The sequence below is a fragment of the Kwoniella pini genome, chromosome 3 (genome assembly GCF_000512605.2).
Source record: "Kwoniella pini CBS 10737 chromosome 3, complete sequence".
NCBI lineage: Eukaryota > Fungi > Basidiomycota > Tremellomycetes > Tremellales > Cryptococcaceae > Kwoniella > Kwoniella pini.
This window is the reverse complement of record NC_091718.1, coordinates 1,221,408-1,238,865: the sequence shown is the minus strand read 5'-3', so window position 1 is coordinate 1,238,865 and position 17,458 is coordinate 1,221,408. Positions and strand designations below refer to the sequence as shown.

General features: G+C 37.5%; 9 protein-coding genes across 9 annotated transcripts; 4 read left to right on the top strand and 5 right to left on the bottom strand.

Moving 5' to 3' along the window:
* Positions 1-17: 17 nt before the first annotated feature.
* Positions 18-1,468, bottom strand: I206_102657 (uncharacterized protein; the record flags this gene model as incomplete). Its single annotated transcript, XM_019154764.1, has 6 exons — positions 18-385; positions 447-661; positions 713-758; positions 818-1,088; positions 1,148-1,229; positions 1,293-1,468. The coding sequence occupies 6 exons, from the start codon at positions 1,466-1,468 to the stop codon at positions 18-20; spliced, it is 1,158 nt and encodes a 385-aa protein (XP_019012167.1).
* Positions 1,469-1,820: 352 nt separating this feature from the next.
* I206_102656 (tRNA pseudouridine(55) synthase) lies at positions 1,821-3,453 on the top strand (the record flags this gene model as incomplete). Its single annotated transcript, XM_019154763.1, has 4 exons — positions 1,821-1,897; positions 1,962-2,134; positions 2,195-2,405; positions 2,478-3,453. The coding sequence occupies 4 exons, from the start codon at positions 1,821-1,823 to the stop codon at positions 3,451-3,453; spliced, it is 1,437 nt and encodes a 478-aa protein (XP_019012166.1).
* Positions 3,454-3,581: 128 nt separating this feature from the next.
* On the bottom strand, positions 3,582-4,790 carry I206_102655 (uncharacterized protein; the record flags this gene model as incomplete). Its single annotated transcript, XM_019154762.1, has 5 exons — positions 3,582-3,971; positions 4,040-4,350; positions 4,418-4,507; positions 4,560-4,600; positions 4,666-4,790. The coding sequence occupies 5 exons, from the start codon at positions 4,788-4,790 to the stop codon at positions 3,582-3,584; spliced, it is 957 nt and encodes a 318-aa protein (XP_019012165.1).
* Positions 4,791-5,069: 279 nt separating this feature from the next.
* I206_102654 (uncharacterized protein) lies at positions 5,070-6,805 on the top strand (the record flags this gene model as incomplete). The annotated part of the gene is made up of 6 exons (XM_019154761.1): positions 5,070-5,173; positions 5,253-5,790; positions 5,874-6,015; positions 6,116-6,208; positions 6,288-6,462; positions 6,562-6,805. 6 exons carry the CDS (start codon positions 5,070-5,072, stop codon positions 6,803-6,805), a joined length of 1,296 nt encoding a protein of 431 aa, XP_019012164.1.
* Positions 6,806-6,937: 132 nt separating this feature from the next.
* On the bottom strand, positions 6,938-9,621 carry I206_102653 (uncharacterized protein; the record flags this gene model as incomplete). Its single annotated transcript, XM_070202600.1, has 10 exons — positions 6,938-7,350; positions 7,445-7,622; positions 7,681-7,787; positions 7,854-7,971; positions 8,097-8,653; positions 8,724-8,808; positions 8,865-9,149; positions 9,230-9,366; positions 9,467-9,502; positions 9,567-9,621. The coding sequence occupies 10 exons, from the start codon at positions 9,619-9,621 to the stop codon at positions 6,938-6,940; spliced, it is 1,971 nt and encodes a 656-aa protein (XP_070058701.1).
* A 1,023-nt stretch (positions 9,622-10,644) lies between these two features.
* Positions 10,645-12,214, top strand: I206_102652 (uncharacterized protein; the record flags this gene model as incomplete). The annotated part of the gene is made up of 2 exons (XM_019154759.1): positions 10,645-10,930; positions 10,995-12,214. 2 exons carry the CDS (start codon positions 10,645-10,647, stop codon positions 12,212-12,214), a joined length of 1,506 nt encoding a protein of 501 aa, XP_019012162.1.
* A 323-nt stretch (positions 12,215-12,537) lies between these two features.
* Positions 12,538-13,267, bottom strand: I206_102651 (40S ribosomal protein uS10; the record flags this gene model as incomplete). Its single annotated transcript, XM_019154758.1, has 4 exons — positions 12,538-12,591; positions 12,669-12,768; positions 12,851-12,950; positions 13,159-13,267. The coding sequence occupies 4 exons, from the start codon at positions 13,265-13,267 to the stop codon at positions 12,538-12,540; spliced, it is 363 nt and encodes a 120-aa protein (XP_019012161.1).
* A 521-nt stretch (positions 13,268-13,788) lies between these two features.
* On the top strand, positions 13,789-14,480 carry I206_102650 (uncharacterized protein; the record flags this gene model as incomplete). The annotated part of the gene is made up of 4 exons (XM_019154757.1): positions 13,789-13,831; positions 13,935-14,074; positions 14,163-14,252; positions 14,373-14,480. The coding sequence occupies 4 exons, from the start codon at positions 13,789-13,791 to the stop codon at positions 14,478-14,480; spliced, it is 381 nt and encodes a 126-aa protein (XP_019012160.1).
* Positions 14,481-14,682: 202 nt separating this feature from the next.
* I206_102649 (uncharacterized protein) lies at positions 14,683-17,214 on the bottom strand (the record flags this gene model as incomplete). The annotated part of the gene is made up of 7 exons (XM_019154756.1): positions 14,683-15,794; positions 15,853-16,004; positions 16,075-16,195; positions 16,278-16,623; positions 16,686-16,790; positions 16,855-16,923; positions 16,993-17,214. The coding sequence occupies 7 exons, from the start codon at positions 17,212-17,214 to the stop codon at positions 14,683-14,685; spliced, it is 2,127 nt and encodes a 708-aa protein (XP_019012159.1).
* Between the last annotated feature and the right edge of the window lie 244 nt (positions 17,215-17,458).

Genomic DNA, 17,458 nt, shown 5'->3' with positions numbered 1-17,458 from the left:
TGCAGAATATAGAATGATCATGGCGCAACTTCTACATCCCACAAAAATCTGATTGTCCCTTCGTTTTGACCCATGCCCTCGACCGCCTCCTCGCCTTCGATTGCGCTTAGCGATTCAGTTCCTGCAGCAGCCCAGCCGACATTAGCAGCCGGCGCACCGGGTCTTCTATCCCTAAGCTGGATCTTAAGTTGTGTCAATGTTTGAGATGTCCAGTATAGGGGTAAAGGAAATGCTGTGGGGGTAGATGATGTGGTATTAGAGGATTGGGAGGCAGTCGGATTGGATTCTTTGGGCGATACTGGTGATGGTGTATGTCCGATAGACAGAGTATCGGGTGTAGCTGATAGAATGGTGACATAGAGGTCAATGAGGTAATGGGCGACATCTATTATTCCTACATCAGCTTCACTCAAGCTGCTTTATGAGTGAAAGATCAAGTGGCCTACCGTCTATGTGACCTGCTGACGCTGAAAACTCTTTCTCCCATGTTCCGCTTTTACCCAGCAAGTCTATGATCCGAGCCGGGTAGGTAGTATCAGGGGGTGGGACAGCACCGCTTGCATGTATTCTAGAGTTCTCTGAGACCAGAAGTGAAGCTGTATATATCGATCCGAGCGCAATGATGTGAGGAGGAAACGAAAGGGGTGCTTGTGTACGGTGACTAAGGGGATTTTATCAGCCGACGACACATTCCGTCACAGAGATGACTCACCAGTCTACAGCGACCCTCCATGCATGCTGACACATCTTCTTTTCTACTACACGACCAGATGATAAGCCTACACATCGATCAGAAAAGGTATGATAAAAAGCTTACAGCCCAACTTCTTTCCTATTTTTATCACACCCCTCAAACCCGTTTCTACCCCAAATTTGAAGCCCATAGTCTCTAGTACTAACCTCTCACAAGCTAATACACGCTTTCTTTCATGTTCAAGTCCATTCGCTTCGGCAGTAGCGACGTCGATAGTCCCTTTTCTTACCAGATTGGGATAACGAATGGGGAAAGAAGCAAGAATGATTTCTCTTGGTTTCTTGATCGTGTCATGTAATTTCGACGATACGTACAAGGTCGAAAGAGCGACTTCCTGTTAGCCATCCGCGTAAGCTACCTACTTTGAGTCGGGACGTTTATTCGGAAGCTTACAACATAATTGAAATCCTTATACGGGAAGAATAGGTGAAATCGCATATAAAGCGTTTGAGCAGTAGCGATTGTCTTTCTTGGGCTGAAGATGCATCGCAACATGAGTATACATGAGTGAAAAGATTGGCCGAGACTGTTTACTTACAATCCACATCTTACTCCTACAGCATCAATGAACCCACAAGCCTGTTGTCTTACTTTCTCTTCTCGGGATACACTCAATTTTCCTCTTTGTTTTGCAGATAGCTTTTCCACTTCAACAGGTGTGAAATACGGCTTGAAGTGCTTCACGTGAGCTTTTGACGAAGACGGGACTGCCATGATGTGTCCAATGACCTGAAGTAAGGCTGATACTCGTTCAGATAGTTTCTTACGTGTGAAGAAAAAGTAAGGCAAGAGATATATAGTAATTCAGACCACCTACCATAAATCGTCACCAAGCCATAAGAGGTCTAATCTCGTCCTTATTACGTAAATGATTCCGGCAATATACAAAAAGTTGGAATCTGAAATGTCGAAATCAAGTTATTCAGAATAATAACTTTTGATAGTCTCCTTCTCACAGACCCCTATCAACAGCGCTGAAAACTTCAGCGTTTTCTTCAAGACGACATTACTTTTACGCCGACCTCTAGGCGGCTTACTTCGATCAACAGGTTTGACTCTCGCCAAAATGCCAAAATCACCTTCTGTACCTCCGTTACCCCTCAATGGGTTATTCCCCATAGCGAAACCTTCAGGACCAAGTTCGTAAGTTCTGCATCACTCATACTTGGAGGATGGGTTTGATCGAGCTAACGAACTGATAATATAGTATGAAAGTGATAGATTCCATTACTTCTTTGTTACTTGATTCAAAGCTTTTCGATGATCCCGAAAGAAGACGACACGCCAAGGGTCAACGAAATAAGAAGAAGAACACTTCACATTTAGGATTAAAGATTGGTCAGGGAGGAACTTTAGATCCTCTAGCAGATGGTGTTTTAGGTGAGTTTGACCGTAATTAACAATCAGAAGGGGATTACGCTCATTGAAGGGAACTTGCAGTCATTGGTGTTAATAGAGGTACGAAGCATTTGAATAGGTTTTTAGAATGTTCAAAAGAATATGAAAGTATAGGATTATTAGGTTGTATGACGACTTCTATGGATTCAGATGATCCAGTATTATCAACTTCATCTTGGGAACACGTTACAAAGGAAGATGTCGAAAAAGTATTAGATAGATTTCGAGGAGAGATTTATCAAGTACCACCAATGTAAGATCAATTATTTACTGTTTTACTTTCTTTCATTTTCGCTTATCGTGGATTTCGGTTGTAAATGAACAGATTTTCAGCATTAAAAATGGATGGAAAACCATTATATGAATATGCAAGAGAATCAAAACCATTACCTCGACCAATACCTACAAGAAAATGTACAGTATCAATTGAATTAGTAGATTATAAACCTGCTTCTGTCACTCCAGGTGATGGAGGACATGATTATAGATGGCCTGAAAAAAGATTATCGGAAGAAGAGAAAATAGTGTTTAGAAAATTGACTGATATAGTCTCAAAGGCAGGAACTGAACCTACTAAACCTAAATCAGAGTCGTTAATCTCTGAAGAAGCTCAAAATACTTTGAATACTACTTCTTCTGAACCATTAAAACCGGAAGAAGGGAATCAAGAGACAACGAAGAAAGAAGAAAATTTCGTACCTGATTTGGGAAAACCTGATTATCCTGAAATATCACCTATAAATGGACTTCGACCACCTACTTTCACTGTTAAAATGACAGTCTCAAGTGGAACATACGTTAGATCAATCGTACATGATATAGGAATCGCATTGGGCTGTGGAGCACACGTTGTGAAACTCACAAGGACACGACAAGGTGAATTTTCGTTATACGGGGATGAAGAAGCTTTAGCGTCAACCTCAATGTCAGCATCAATTGGCGATTCAGGAGAAGTAGAGATGAACGCAAAAAACGAATCTAAAATCGTTGAAGAAGCTGAAGAAGCCACGGAAGGAGTAAGTACTGGACCCACAGGAGGATCTATACCTTGGTCAGTATGGACAAGAGCATTGAAAGAAAGAGAAACAATTTTGGAAAATGAAAGAACAGAAAAAGAAGAAGCTATTATGTCTGGTGCAAGTGCTGAAGAAATACACACAAACTGGTCTCAAGAAGCAATAAGGCAAAGAAGGCATAATGGTGAAATGAAAGAATGGGAAAATGAATTGTTAAGAAGATTCGTGCCAGTTCCTGTACCTGCAAGTGGAGGACATGGAGCAGAATATTACAAAGATAGATGATAAAATCGACAAATCTCGTCAAGGATTGGATTTTATTTCCTCAAATGTAAATAAGTATATATAGTCCTATATTCCGTATCATTACGTGATTCATGTATACTGTACAACATTGCTTATTCTGCATTTCTCTACTCGCTCAATCGTAAGATATGAACTTCTTTGGCAACCTTAAAGTACACACAATCGATTACCCAACCGCCTTTAGGCTGTTTATCCAAAATCCTCTCTCTAAATTGTACATTAATTCGCTTTACCATATCATCGGTAAAAGGTTTATTTCCTTTTGACTTATCATCAAGTTTGATTGATCTTATGTCAAAGTTCGATGCTGTCATATCTGATTCACCTTCTCCATCCTCAACTAGTGTTGGTACCGTTTGTCCAGACGACAAGGTATCACGAGTTGATCGTAGTAAAGTCCATCCGAAGGAAGTATGAAATTCAGGATTTTCATGATATGTTGGTAAATGATTTATATTCAATAAAGGGTGAATGATCTTATTTAATATATTATCAAGCTAGATAGATGATAATCAATACTCGAATTTGACATATAACATCCATTATGAGATATAGAATTACTCACCTCGAATGCTCCTGCTCCTACGCGAAGAGCTAAAAAAGCTCTTCCTCCACTATATTCTTCTCCTGATGTTAATCGATTATAATATACTTTGATTTCACTAGTGAAACTTAATTTGAATTTTCCAATACTTTTTAAACGATTTGTTAATTCGTTTCGAAAAGGTATGATCTGATGTCGTCTAAGAGGTAATGAGTTCGTTAAAGAGATATGTAAAGACGATACGAGGGAATATATTTCATGATTAGGTATTTGATCTTGTAGACTTGTCAAAATCTCTTCTAATACCTTACGAAGACTTGAGGGTATACTCACTGCCTCATACATCAATTGTATGATCCGCCCATGTTTACGATAACAACAGGAAAACACCAGACTTACGCGAAAGGTAGACATGAGCATTATACTCGCCATCTACATACGGTCTCGTACGTTTCCTACCTTGATGTAAAGAGGGATCATCCTTTGACCCTACTTTACATGATCAGTTGGGGAATATCTCTCATCATTGAGACGAGCTCACCCGTGGCGAATGTCTCAGGAAGAGAAGGTAAGGTCTTTTGCCTGCAATCGAAAATACATGCGTTAGATCGGTTGAACGGTAAGGTGGATTTGCGAAATGGACTTACTTTTTGTTAGAACGATTTTTCAATTCACCTTCTAACGCTCTCCTGGTCAAGTTTTCAGCTGGAATGTCATGATGATCTTGAACTTCATCTTCTGATCCAGATGAATCATAATCCACTAAAGGCATCGAATGCAAATTGTGGGTTAAAAGAAAAGAAAAGTCTAATATTGAACATTGATGAAAAGGCTCGGTTATCACTTTTAAAGAATACCGAGATTATCTGAAATTTCAGATTCGAGACTGAATATCGTTATTTTATCATATTCATGTCGAGTACCTCACTTACTATTCATCTATACAAATTTAACTACATCAATCAAGTATTATAGCCCGATCAGGTGAATTGGTACTATCATACCTACCATCTTTGAGAAAACAAGCATAGCTAGGTGACAATTTGCAACGATGTATTGGTATATATCGTTCCTTCGTCCGCCTCCTGTCTCTACCTCATCAAGTACGAAAGAAATAATTATAACACCTCAAATAGCGAACGATTTGCGGACAGAGTATGTATAATATACGAGCTTCATATCTCGAAGCTGACACTCAAAGTTCAGATGAATAGCTGATCACTCATCTCGATAGATTACGATACGAACCAACTTTGATTCATTATACTTGGCAACGCATTTCGCCTTCCGTATCACCTCCAAATAAATCACAAGAATTAACAACTTTCATACCTCCTCAAAGTACATATAAACCAATTCATATACCGCTTCCAGATAATGTACAAATAGGAGAATCATGGAGATTAGGTTTATTTTCACCTTCAATAACCAATACAGGTACAAAGAAGTTAAATGAGCCTTCTTCAAGTTTATTACAACTTTGTGAAGATGAAGTAGATATATTAGGAGTATGGAGCGAAGGTATAAATATTATAAGATCTGATTTTAATCCATCGACTTCAGGAGTTGTAAAAGGTATAAATAGCAAAAATCAATCTAATAAAATCAAAGATAAAAGAAAAGGTAAAGAAAAATATGATATACAAAAACAAGGTAGGATAACACGTGAATTTAAATTATCAAAAAGCGAAGATAATGATAATGAAGAAGAAGAAGAAGGAATAAAAAATAAATTAAAAATAATTGAACAAACAAGTTTTGATTTAGATAAAGTGATTTTCATTTTTTTTTTCCTTTTATTCTAATTTGTATGAATCATTAAAAAAGCTAATCAATGAATTTTAAATTTTAATAGAAAATTTGGGATTCAGGTTTAGCACTTTCATCTTGGTTTTGGAAATATCTTGAACCGAATCGTAATTTACATACACGTCAATTAGCAATTGATATTTTGAATTTAATAAGTAGAAAAGAAGATTTAAATATATTAGAAATAGGTATATATCAATTCATGATCTTTTTTTATTTTTTTTTCTGCTTTTCCATTAAATAAAGGTTAAGCTGATTTTGGGATAAATGTTCTATTTTCTAAATTAGGAAGTGGAACGGGATTAGTTTCAATAGCACTTACTTTAGCATTTAAAAAATATTTATCAAATCACAAACGTTTGATAATAGCTACAGATTTAGGTAAGTTCGAAATTATAATAATGATTCTTCTTAAAAAAAATATAAAAGATCGTACTAAAAACTTAGTTGAAACATTTAGATACTGCTATACCTTTAATGAATGAAAATTTAGAATATAATAATTTAAAACCTTTCTTAAATTCTCAATTAGATGAAAATGATATTAAATCAAATACAATTATTCAAGCTAAAATTTTAGATTGGGATAAAGAATTACCAAATTGGTTATTCAATTCATGGCCTGAATTAATTGTGTAAGTTACCTTTTTTAAGAAGAAAAGAAAATCCTTTCTATCTTTTTTGAATGTAAAATGATTCAAAAAAACTAAATTATAAATAATTACAATTTATAGAGCTGCAGATGTAACTTATAATACATCTACTTTTCCTTCTTTATTACGTACATTAATTTCATTATTTACTTCAAATTCTTTAATCAAACCACTTTTGATTTTAGCTTATAAACAACGTGATCCTGCTGAAAGGGAATTATGGAATATGTTATCTTCGAATGGAATTCAAATGATAATGATAGATAAGATTCAAGGAACTCAAGATGAAGGTGAGACTGAATTATGGGTTGGTAAGCTTATATAGAAATTATTCAAGATTATATACATGCATACAACTGTATTTGTGATGGGGAAAATACTACTTGATAAATGCTATGATCACCCCAATCAAGATTTCTTACAATCTTTCCAAATCATCATCTACATTGAGCGTACTTTATAACCCATTCAATCGAATTTCATCGACAATGACACCACCTAAACCAATGCCATTCCCATTTATATGTATATTTTGAGTAAAATGATGATTATCGTCTTCGTTCAGGTTGATGATATCCAGCTGTTTATGAGGGTGAGGGTGTTGTGGTTGATTCGGATCATATTTTAAGCGCAATATTCCACTATGTACTAAATAATCGAATATCTTGCCTGATTTATTCACGTCAATTTTCAGCATCCTTCTGGCATCTCTTCTCTTCAATAAACCATGACGACGTTCATTTTCTCGGATGTAAAGTTCTTTGATTGTTAAATAGGGTTTGGGTAAGACTCTCAATGACGAACATAGGGATTGTTCTTCCACGCTTAGAAGATCGAGCGAAGCCGCATTCGCCAGATTGAGAGGTGCAGCTGTATTGACAAAACAAGTCAGCTGGCGGATCTAGTCGTATACACAATGAAGGATAGATTTGAGGGACAGAAGTGAGAAGAAAAGACTGCTCACGAGGTTTTCTTCCGACGTTCATCGGTATAACCCGAGGAGTGGGTTCACGACTTTTTGGATCACCAGGAGGTGGTGTGCCCATGCCACCGTGCAGAAATCGATGTTGTCCCGCATTAACTCGTGCTCCAGAAACAGGTATATCAGGTCGATCGCGTTGAACGAGAGGTCGATAACCAGCCTGAACCCCTAATTCGTCAGTTTTCTGTAGCGCCAACAGAAGATGACTGAAAGCTTACCCTAGCTGCTTTGGCAGCATCATATGCCTCAGCCTCCGCATTAGTAGTAATACCCATACGGCGGTATTCTTGTAATTCTGCTATTCGTTTGCGCAGATTTTGTTCGTCTATACAATGTCAAATTAGCTCCGCTGTCAGATGCTCTCATATGAGCTGCAACAACCATTGCTCACATATGAGACCTTCAATTAGGACCTCGAAATCCTGCGCCGTCTGGAATTTCGCAAATACCTTATAACGCTGAATGAATTCCCTTTCATCCTTCGGTCTTTTACGTTCGGCAGCTTGTATCTACAATCAGGATAGTATTAGCGATCTTTCCACCAAGAATACTCTCGTTCAAGCCCTAATCACTGCTGCAATTCCAGAACTGCTTGCGCCTACACTTCACCAGAGAAATTGTGCCTGCTACTCACTTTCTTATGCTCCGTCAATCCTCTATCGAATAGTATCTCCTTCGCGTCCATCCTCTTGTCCAATTTCGAGAAGTAAATATCCAGCATCGCCAATTTGACTTCTAACTCATCTTCATCCTCTATATCAGGTAAAGGTGGACCGATGGCTTTGCCTTTACCTTTATCCTTCTTGGGCGTTTCTTTCTCTTTAGTAGGACTCGATGAAGAAGGTCCAGCGACTGGTTGCTCAGACTCATCCTCGTGTTCGACATCACTTTTGACCCGGTCACTATGCTTTTGGGCATCATCACCATTCGATTGTTGTTTCTTCTTTTTCTCATCTTCTTCCTCGTCTTCCTCTTCTTCATCTTCTTCCTCGTCCGGAGGTTTAGTCACTTTCGCTTCAGGTTGTACGTCTCCTCCATATTTCCATACCAGTCCGAATTCCATGTCTTTTACCGCCATCTCAGCTTCATTATCGACTTCATGTTCAAATTCTAATCTACCAGGCATGAATCCAGCTACTTCGTGGTTTGTAGGTGCGGAAACTAAAGGCGCTGCGTTGGGCGGTGGTAAGGCTATGAAATGAGTGACCATATGAGCTCTCATTGGCTAATCATTAAGAAGAAAACCCGTGTCAGAGCTCACCATGAGGTTTACGCATTTCTTCGATTCTAGCTTTCTTTCTTGCTTGGAATTCATCAGGATCTACTTCAAACGATTTATCCATAGGCTGCGACAACCTCATCAATACTGGTAGTAATTGTGTGATTAAGCATTTCAACTCACAGGCATGAACGGTCTTCGCCTTTTCCTGTCATCTTCGACTCCCGTGTTCCCATCATCGCCAATTTCAGGCTTGACACCTTCCTCATGCTTCACATCTTTCCCGTCTAAGCCTACACCAAGATACGTTTCTAAATAATGCTTTTCGCACTCCTCCTTCGTTCTGGTACCCACGTGCTGAGCTACTTCTAACCAGTTCCCCAGACCGTTTGAAATCAATCCAGAAACTAATAACAGCTCTTCGTCTGCGCCCCAGTCCGGTGAGAATATGGGCTGAGAATGTTGCTCCTATAGAAAGAATGGAAATTGGCTTACGGAGCATGACTAGCAACGGTGTAGAGAGATGGGTCAGAGAGGGACAGACTCACCACTACCTTATAATCGTGCCATGCCTTGTGCCGAAGACCTTCTTTCCCTTCACAAAAACATTGTGGACAGAGGTCAACCTCCTCACACTCCTTCATAGCACATTTTATACGGACAGTATGCGTTATATCAACATGACCTGAAGCAAGCACGGGAATTAGTACCTTTCATCACGAGTATGTGGGTGGAGTACTCGAAGTTAGAGCTCAAAATACGATGAATACGAATGATTAACTTACAGAAATCACATGTATACTTGATCCCTGGCTCGGTTACTTGAATGACAAATCAGCTTCCCTCTCTTATTGATCAATTGAGCAGCACAGCTGGACAACTTACCAGGCCTATCATCTGATTTGGCATCATTCCTCACCCTCCTCTGCGTGACCGTCATGTTGATAGCTTAAGACTATATCGATCACGTGAGAGATGAGAGTGGGGTTTAGTGGGGAAGAAGAGGAAGAGGGATGGCAAGGGGGAGGAGTGTATATATCGACGTTTACCTCCTCCCTGAGATTACAAACTCGTGAGTTGTTCTTATTATCGTTGGTGATTGATTGAAGCCTATAGTGTAATGAGTATTGTTGACAAAGTTGATGAAAGGCTAAACCGGGAAGTGGAGGTTCTTGGCTTTTTGTGGAAAGCGGAATGACTAAAATCGCGTGGTCTCTGTTGGACTAAGAGATGCACCCCTTGTACGTCCGAGATAGTAGTTAGTGCACAAGGAACTAATTTCGAGCACGCCGTTGTGCTTCAAAGTCGTAGCTTGAACTTGTGATTACCGCTTTGTTTGTTAACCAAGGACTACTCGTAGGAATTCAACGAAAACGGTTGTCGCGACTTTCCGGTAAGATTAAGGGCAAATTCCGCTTGATGACTTTGAGCGGCGTCGTTCTGATTTAACGTTGTAAATTTCTAACTTGGTTGTTAATCGCTTTTCTTCGAGTGATCTTTCACCGACGATGGGAGGCTGTGGTCGTAGACATACTCAGCGGCAGCCAGTGTCGTGCGAGGAGGGGGTGGTGAAGAGTGATGGATTTGGAGAGGTATGTATGTATGTATGATAATGATGACTGATAAGTCGTGTGTAAGGTGAAGTGATGATATTTTCAGGGTAAAATGGTAGTTAGCATATCATAAAAACAAATGTTAACTGAGGATGATTACGGATATATAAACAACAAATTGCCGAGTGTGGCATTCAAAGCAGTTCATGTGGTCGGTCGGTATCATCCCGACGTTAGTTCGGACCGGTTTAATGCGGACCCTCCACAATGGATGCTAGAGTAGTATTCGGCGCAATGTCGGTGTCATATAGATAATACTGTCTATGGATGACAGTTTATAATGTTCATTTCCTCTTAGAAAGAGTATGATTAAATTTCCATTGATATTTACAAGATCTATACATAATACAATGTCAAGTAAAACATACGATACAATCATTATTGGAGCTGGATGGTCTGGTTCAGTAGCTGCTAAACAACTTACTGAGAAGGGTCATTCAGTTTTAATTATAGAAGCAAGAGATAGAATTGGTGGAAGAGCTAGAACATATGTGGATGGAAATGATAAGATTGATTTGGGCTGTAGTTGGATACATGGCTACAACGAGGGAAATCCTGCTAGAAATATAGCTAAAGAATTGGGTGTGAATGCTCATTTACCTAAACCTTTTGAAGGTATTATTTACGGTCCTAATGGTATGTATTCCATTTTGCTCCGCATAGGACAGTATACTAATTTTATCTTTACATTGACGTAAAGGTCCATTGTCATCCGAACAAGCTGCTTCTCTACGATCTTCTTTGTCTTCAGCACAAGAAGCATTCAAATTACCTCATCCTTCTCCTCCTTCATCCGCATCATTAGCTTCAGCTCTATTTGGCGAATCATCTCCATTGTTCAAATCATCCTCAACTTCATCTTCTGATCCCTCTACTACTGACACTACTTCGACATCACCTGCTAATCCTTCAGAAGCCACTTCGAACTCTAAAGCAGGATACGATAAAACCTTAGCAGAAGGTTTAGCTAGAACATTAGAAATTCCATTAGGTTTAAGATTAGAAAAAGCTTCTTTAAAATGGGCAGGATGGGAAAGTACAACTTGTTTTGCAGGATCAGATGCAGCTCCTGAAGGTGGATATCAAGAATTAGTTAAAAAATTAATTGAATCTTCTAAAGCTGAAATTAAACTTTCACAAAAAGTTATAGAAATAAAACAATTAGAAAATGAAAATGTTATTAAAATTAAAACTAATCAAGAAGAATTTAAAGCTAAAACTATTATATCTACTATACCTTTAGGTGTATTAAAAAATTTATCAAAAGATTTTTTTAAACCTAATCTTTCAAATAAATTAATTGAAATTATAAATCAAACTAATGTAGGTATACTTGAAAAATTATTATTAAAATATGAAAAAGCATGGTGGCCAAATTCATCATTTATTGGATCTTATACTTTTTTACCAATTAATTCTAATACTATTTTAACAGAAAATTCAAATTTAGAAGAAATTTTTAATGGATCAACTTTAGTTACTTCAAATTTAAATTGTCCTTCTTTACCTAATTCATCTCCAATTTTATTAACTTATTTATCTGAAACTCCTGCTAAATTATTATTAAATTTTTCAAAAGAAAAAGTTATAAAAGCTTTTCATAAATTTTTAATTAAAAGATTTAATCTCTCAAATTCAAATGAAATTGAAATTTCAGAACCTATAAATGGAGAATTAACAAATTGGTTAAAAGATGAATTTTCTTTTGGTGCAACTACTACACCTTCAATTATAAGTGAAAATGATGAAAGAAGTCCAATGGATTTTAAAGAATTAAGTAAACCTATTTGGAAAGGTAAATTAGGTTTTGCAGGTGAACATACTGAAATGGAACATAGAGGTAGTGTTGCAGGAGCTGTTATTAGTGGATTTAGAGAAGCTGAAAGAGTTGATAGATTATTGAATCTTATCAAAGGGTGATTGTTGTGATAGCGAGTTCAGTTTTAGATATTATGATATAAATTTATCACATGCAATCCCGATTGACGTGATAGTATGCACAATGAAACAGAATATCACTATTGTCAATTCTTGTTTTCTGAATCAAAATAGGTAATTCCTTAATGTGCAAGCGCAGAACGCAATTCGAACAGGAATATGGAACTTAAGATGCGTCCTCTGCTTTAAGCAATTTATGAAAGAGAAAAGCAGTATACATAGTTATAGAAAGAAATAGATTTCCGATCCATAATTACACAACCACTAATCTCCAGAAATCATCCATAAAGGAAGATCGATGACGCTTAACCAGCAATGGTAACTTCAACTTCAACTCCTGGTTCAAGAGTGAGGGAAGTCTACAAGATAATCATAGAGTTATCAGTATCCCGCTTTATCGATAAAGATTGTGATTTAATGGCGAAAAGTAACTTACGATTTGTTTAACAACATCAGCTGAGGAGTTAAGGTCAATCAATCTTTTGTGAATTCTCATTTCGTATCTGTCCCAAGTCTTTGAACCTTCACCACATGGACTGATTGAAGTAGATAATTATCAGTATGATTACTTCCAGAACGGATAACGTTTCTTTTCTTGGATGGATAAATTCTACTTACGATTTTCTGGTGGTGTGTTTCAAGACTTTAGTAGGAAGTCTAACGGGACCTTTGACTTTAAGATCTCTGTCCTTGGCTCTGTTAATCAGATCGGTAGAGACTAAGTAAAAAAAAAAGAATATAAGTCAGTATTGATATTGTTTCCCTCTTTTCGCTTTAAAATCCTTTAGATCCACTAAAGTATGCTATATCTATTTATCCCCATCATCTAAATTGACACCAAAACCAACATTTTTCTAATTCCATCCAGGCCTATTCGAATCACACACATTCGAACCATTGTTTGAACTGAACTTTCAAATACTCACATTTCTCTAAAGGTTTAACATTTCTAGAAGTCAAGGTAATTCTAATCTTGTGGATTTGAGCAGCGGAAGCACCACCGGTCTTTTCGAGATCATCTTTGAATTCAGACATTGTTGAAGAATGGAATTAAACAGCGACTTGTCTACTTTTGAGAATTTTTTAAAGGATTTGTAGATAGCGGTGACTGCTTAAGGAGAAGAAAATATAATAACTTTAATGATTGTTGAATTAATTTTCCCAACCTTTGCCAAACGATTGAGAGACGGCGTCGAGCGAGCACTACAAAGAGGTTTAGGTGAAAAAGCACAATTTTCGAAAAATCGGAGATATACGGTATTTTCTTCCTTATGGGGGTTAGTTTAAGTAATGTGGCATAAAGGTAGATTTAACCACATGGGAACTCTCAAAAGGTAATTACGTAAATCTTGGAACTTCACTCGAGAATTTCAGAAATGTTGATGCATATTGATGATATTTCTGTTGAATTGTTGAATTGTATCCGATATACATTGAATTATCATTACAAATGACATACACATTTTTGGATTAATCACAAAGTATTTAATCAAGACATCAACATTGAAAGGATCAGAACTAAAGGATTACAAATAACCCTTTGGACAACTCACAAGATGGTTAGATTAATAACACATAACATGTTAGCATGTCACGTTAGTAAGTAAAAAGACTATTCTTCATTTGGATGAATTATCCTATCATTCATAATAAGATATTAAGTTGTTTTCAATTATTGATTCCTTCTTTTGACTATTAATAGAAAATTGTACAAAAGATAATTTTCCATTATCATTTTCAGAAGTTGAACTTGTAATTAGACCTACAGAAGAAAATTTAGATTTTTTGAAAAGGTTTTTACCTAAATTAGATTGGTCAGCATTAGTACATACAGCTAGATCTGTATGTTTTTTGTTTTTTGTCTTTCTTCTAAAGTAGCGCTTTTATTAACGTATTTTCTGTTTTTTTTTGGCTTTTAAATTCAATTCAGCTTGGAGATGAAAGTTTACCTGAAGAAATGCCTGAAATTTCTTCATGGACTGAAGAACAATTAAAAGCTTTACATCATGTACTTATGGAAGTGAGTTAACGAGATCGAGAAAAACAAATTAAAATCGATTTCATAATTTAATTAACATTTTATTATTGAAAAGAAATAATATGCTGATAAGTTGTAATTTTTTGAATTTTTTTCAAAAAGATTCACGTTGAAGAAGGAAATATGATTTGTAAAGGATGTGGACATGTTTATCCAATTTCAAATGGTATACCAAATATGTTATTAGCAGAACATGAGGTTGGACGATAATTTCGAATTAAATATCTCATTAAAATTCCATTGAATGATAGATAAAAATCGGATCCTTATAAGACTTAGATTTCACCAGATATATGTTGTATGAATTAGATTTTTCTCCTTTTCTTTCGGTTAAACAATGCATTTTGATGTTTGTTATAGCACTACGGAAAACGTTCCCCTTTGCCCCACATTACTTGACATTTTACAAGAATTATCTCCATCCATTACCTCCTCCAAAACCCTGAGCAGGGTATCCTTGAGGTAATGGTGCACGACCTGAATTATGCTGTTGAGGTAGAGGTGGTGTTCCATAACCATTTCGCGTAGGAGGATGAGGTCCACCATATCCTTGAGGAGGAGGTACAAATCCTTGTCCAATGGGCGGTTGTCCATAACCTGCTGGAGGTCCATACCCATTTTGTGGTTGAGGAGGTGGTGGTCCGTTGAATCCACCTTGATTAGTTGATTGTACAGGTCCTCCATATCCTGAAGACATAGGTGGTCCTCCATAACTCCCTCCTCCATTATTTCCTGCACCACCAAAACCACCTGGTCCACTTTGTCCTCCACCTCCACCTCCTCTTTGTCCTCTTTCATTTCCATACCTTCCTCCCTGTCCTCCACGCCTGCCTTGATTGTTATCAAATCGACCACCATCAGGTACATTGATTTGTCTCAACATTTCTCCTTGAGGAGGTAATGGTGCTCTGATTCTACCTCCACCATGTCCATCCATACCTTGACTATGAGCAGGAGAATGAGTACGTTGTGGACCGTTTCCGTTTCCATTTCCGGAAAATGGAATAGGCAGAGGGTTGGTTGTAGTCGGTTGAGTATTTGAAGTGTATGCTCCCAAGCCAGGCAATCCATTGGATGTTTGTTCATTATTTAAGCCATTCAAAGCGGAAGAAGCATTATTCACAGCAGCGACTAAATTTGACAATCCAGGTAATCCAGCTGAAGTCGCATTGTTATCTTTCTCATCAGGTTGATTATCCTTCTTCATACCTGCCCAACCGGATCCACTTTCAAGTTCCATCTTAGATAACATTGCTTTTTCTTCACCTAAATGCCATCTATCATTTTCATGTCCACCGGCAGGTCTTGCTCGTTGCCAGAAACGTGCTGTGAAATCTTTCGAACCTGAACATAATAGATGACCTAATGGATGATAAGATAGAGAGAACACCGCATCTTCATGTGCTGATGCTAACGAAGTGATAGGTTCAGAAGGTGTAGGTGATGTAAGAGAATAATGGTTGATTGTTCCTGCTGAATCGCCGGATGTGAACAAAGAATGGTGAATTGGGTGCCATTGGAGACCTATATACGGTTGTCAATCGTGTGAAGCTCGAGTACGATGCTATCCAATAATACTCACAATTAATCTCCTTGGTATGACCTTTCATAGCATCTAATTCTCTGAACGTCCTTATATCGAACAGCCTAATCACGGCATCTCCGCCTGCTGTAGCAACGAGATGACCTTCAGGACTCCAGACGCATGTATTTATTGTAGATTTATGAGAATGTCTATGTTATCATCAGTCAATGTGGTGTAGATTCATTTGAGTGGGACAGTGGTTAAAGATTGTTAACTTACAAAGTACTCAAATCTTTACCTGTTCTTGGATCCCAGAATTTCACCAACATATCTTTACTGCCAGATACAATCAAACCTTTAGTTGGATGCCAATCTACACATCTTACATCCCATCCATGACCTAGAAAAGCCAATTTGATTAGGTTATTTCAATATTGTCTTACATTGTATTTGTGAAACTGAGTTGAGTGGATTTTACATACCACTTAAAACTTTTTCTTCCCTAGCTTCACGATAACTCCAAATTTTTACTAATCCATCATCTCCTCCACTAACGAATCTTTCATCATTAGGACTCCAACTGACTCCGTGACATGCTTCTCTATGACCTTGAAATCCATGAATATTCGTTAAATGAGGTGTAAAATATTTAATCATTCCTAATTTATCGGTAGAAACTAAAGCTTGACCATTATGTGAATATGTAAATGAACGTATACTATCATCGTGTACTTGTGTGATTGATTCGTAATTGAATGAATATCCATTCCATAATGTGAATTGACCTTTATCATTTCCTGTCAATAATCGACGGGCATCTGGCGTCCACTACGTACGGCAGATATCCAAGTTAGCATGTAGTGATAAAGGATACAGTGAGATCAATTTACCTGTACTACCCTTGTTGGCGACCTTTCTTTGTTGATAGACGTATGTACCCATTGATCGCATATTGATGTCGACGGATTCAACCGTAATGCGGCAGCAGGTAATAACTATTTGATGCGAAATAGATAAATATTCGCCTGTTATAGCTAAATTAGTTTGATGTTGACTCACATTGACTATATCCGATGGATTTGGATGTATAGGTGGTCTATACTCTTTTATACCCTTCATCTTAGTCAACTAGTTTATCGATCCAAAAAGACTCATTAGCTACTTGGGGTCGAAGGTGAGAGATGAGAAGTAACAAACCATTCTCCACTTAATTACACCACCTTGATAATCTACCGCTCTTCTAGGCTTGATCTTTCTTTTCCTATCATCACCTCCTTGTCGTGTAACCGCAGCTTGATAAGCGGCTTGTTCATGGACTTCCTCATTATCCGGGTGATTGGGTTCGAGATATTTCGTAGGGAACCATGTATCTTGTCCTCTTGTACGAGATGGTCCAGCTACAGCGTTCGCGGAAACCATCTTGAGAGCCTTGAATATATAATGTTGAAATTCCTACTGATTTCGCTTTTCACCTCTTTTGCATCTCACTGCTTACTATGACTGGTATGATAGTAGGAGACAAGAGATTATAAGAGACTAGATGACCGGAGAATATAATACCAAGGGAGGTGCTTATAACGCCGTTAGCGTGTATTACAATAGTATAGTGCCACGTTGAGATCATGCGTAGTCAATATAATAGTAAGTAAATATTGTCAATCGT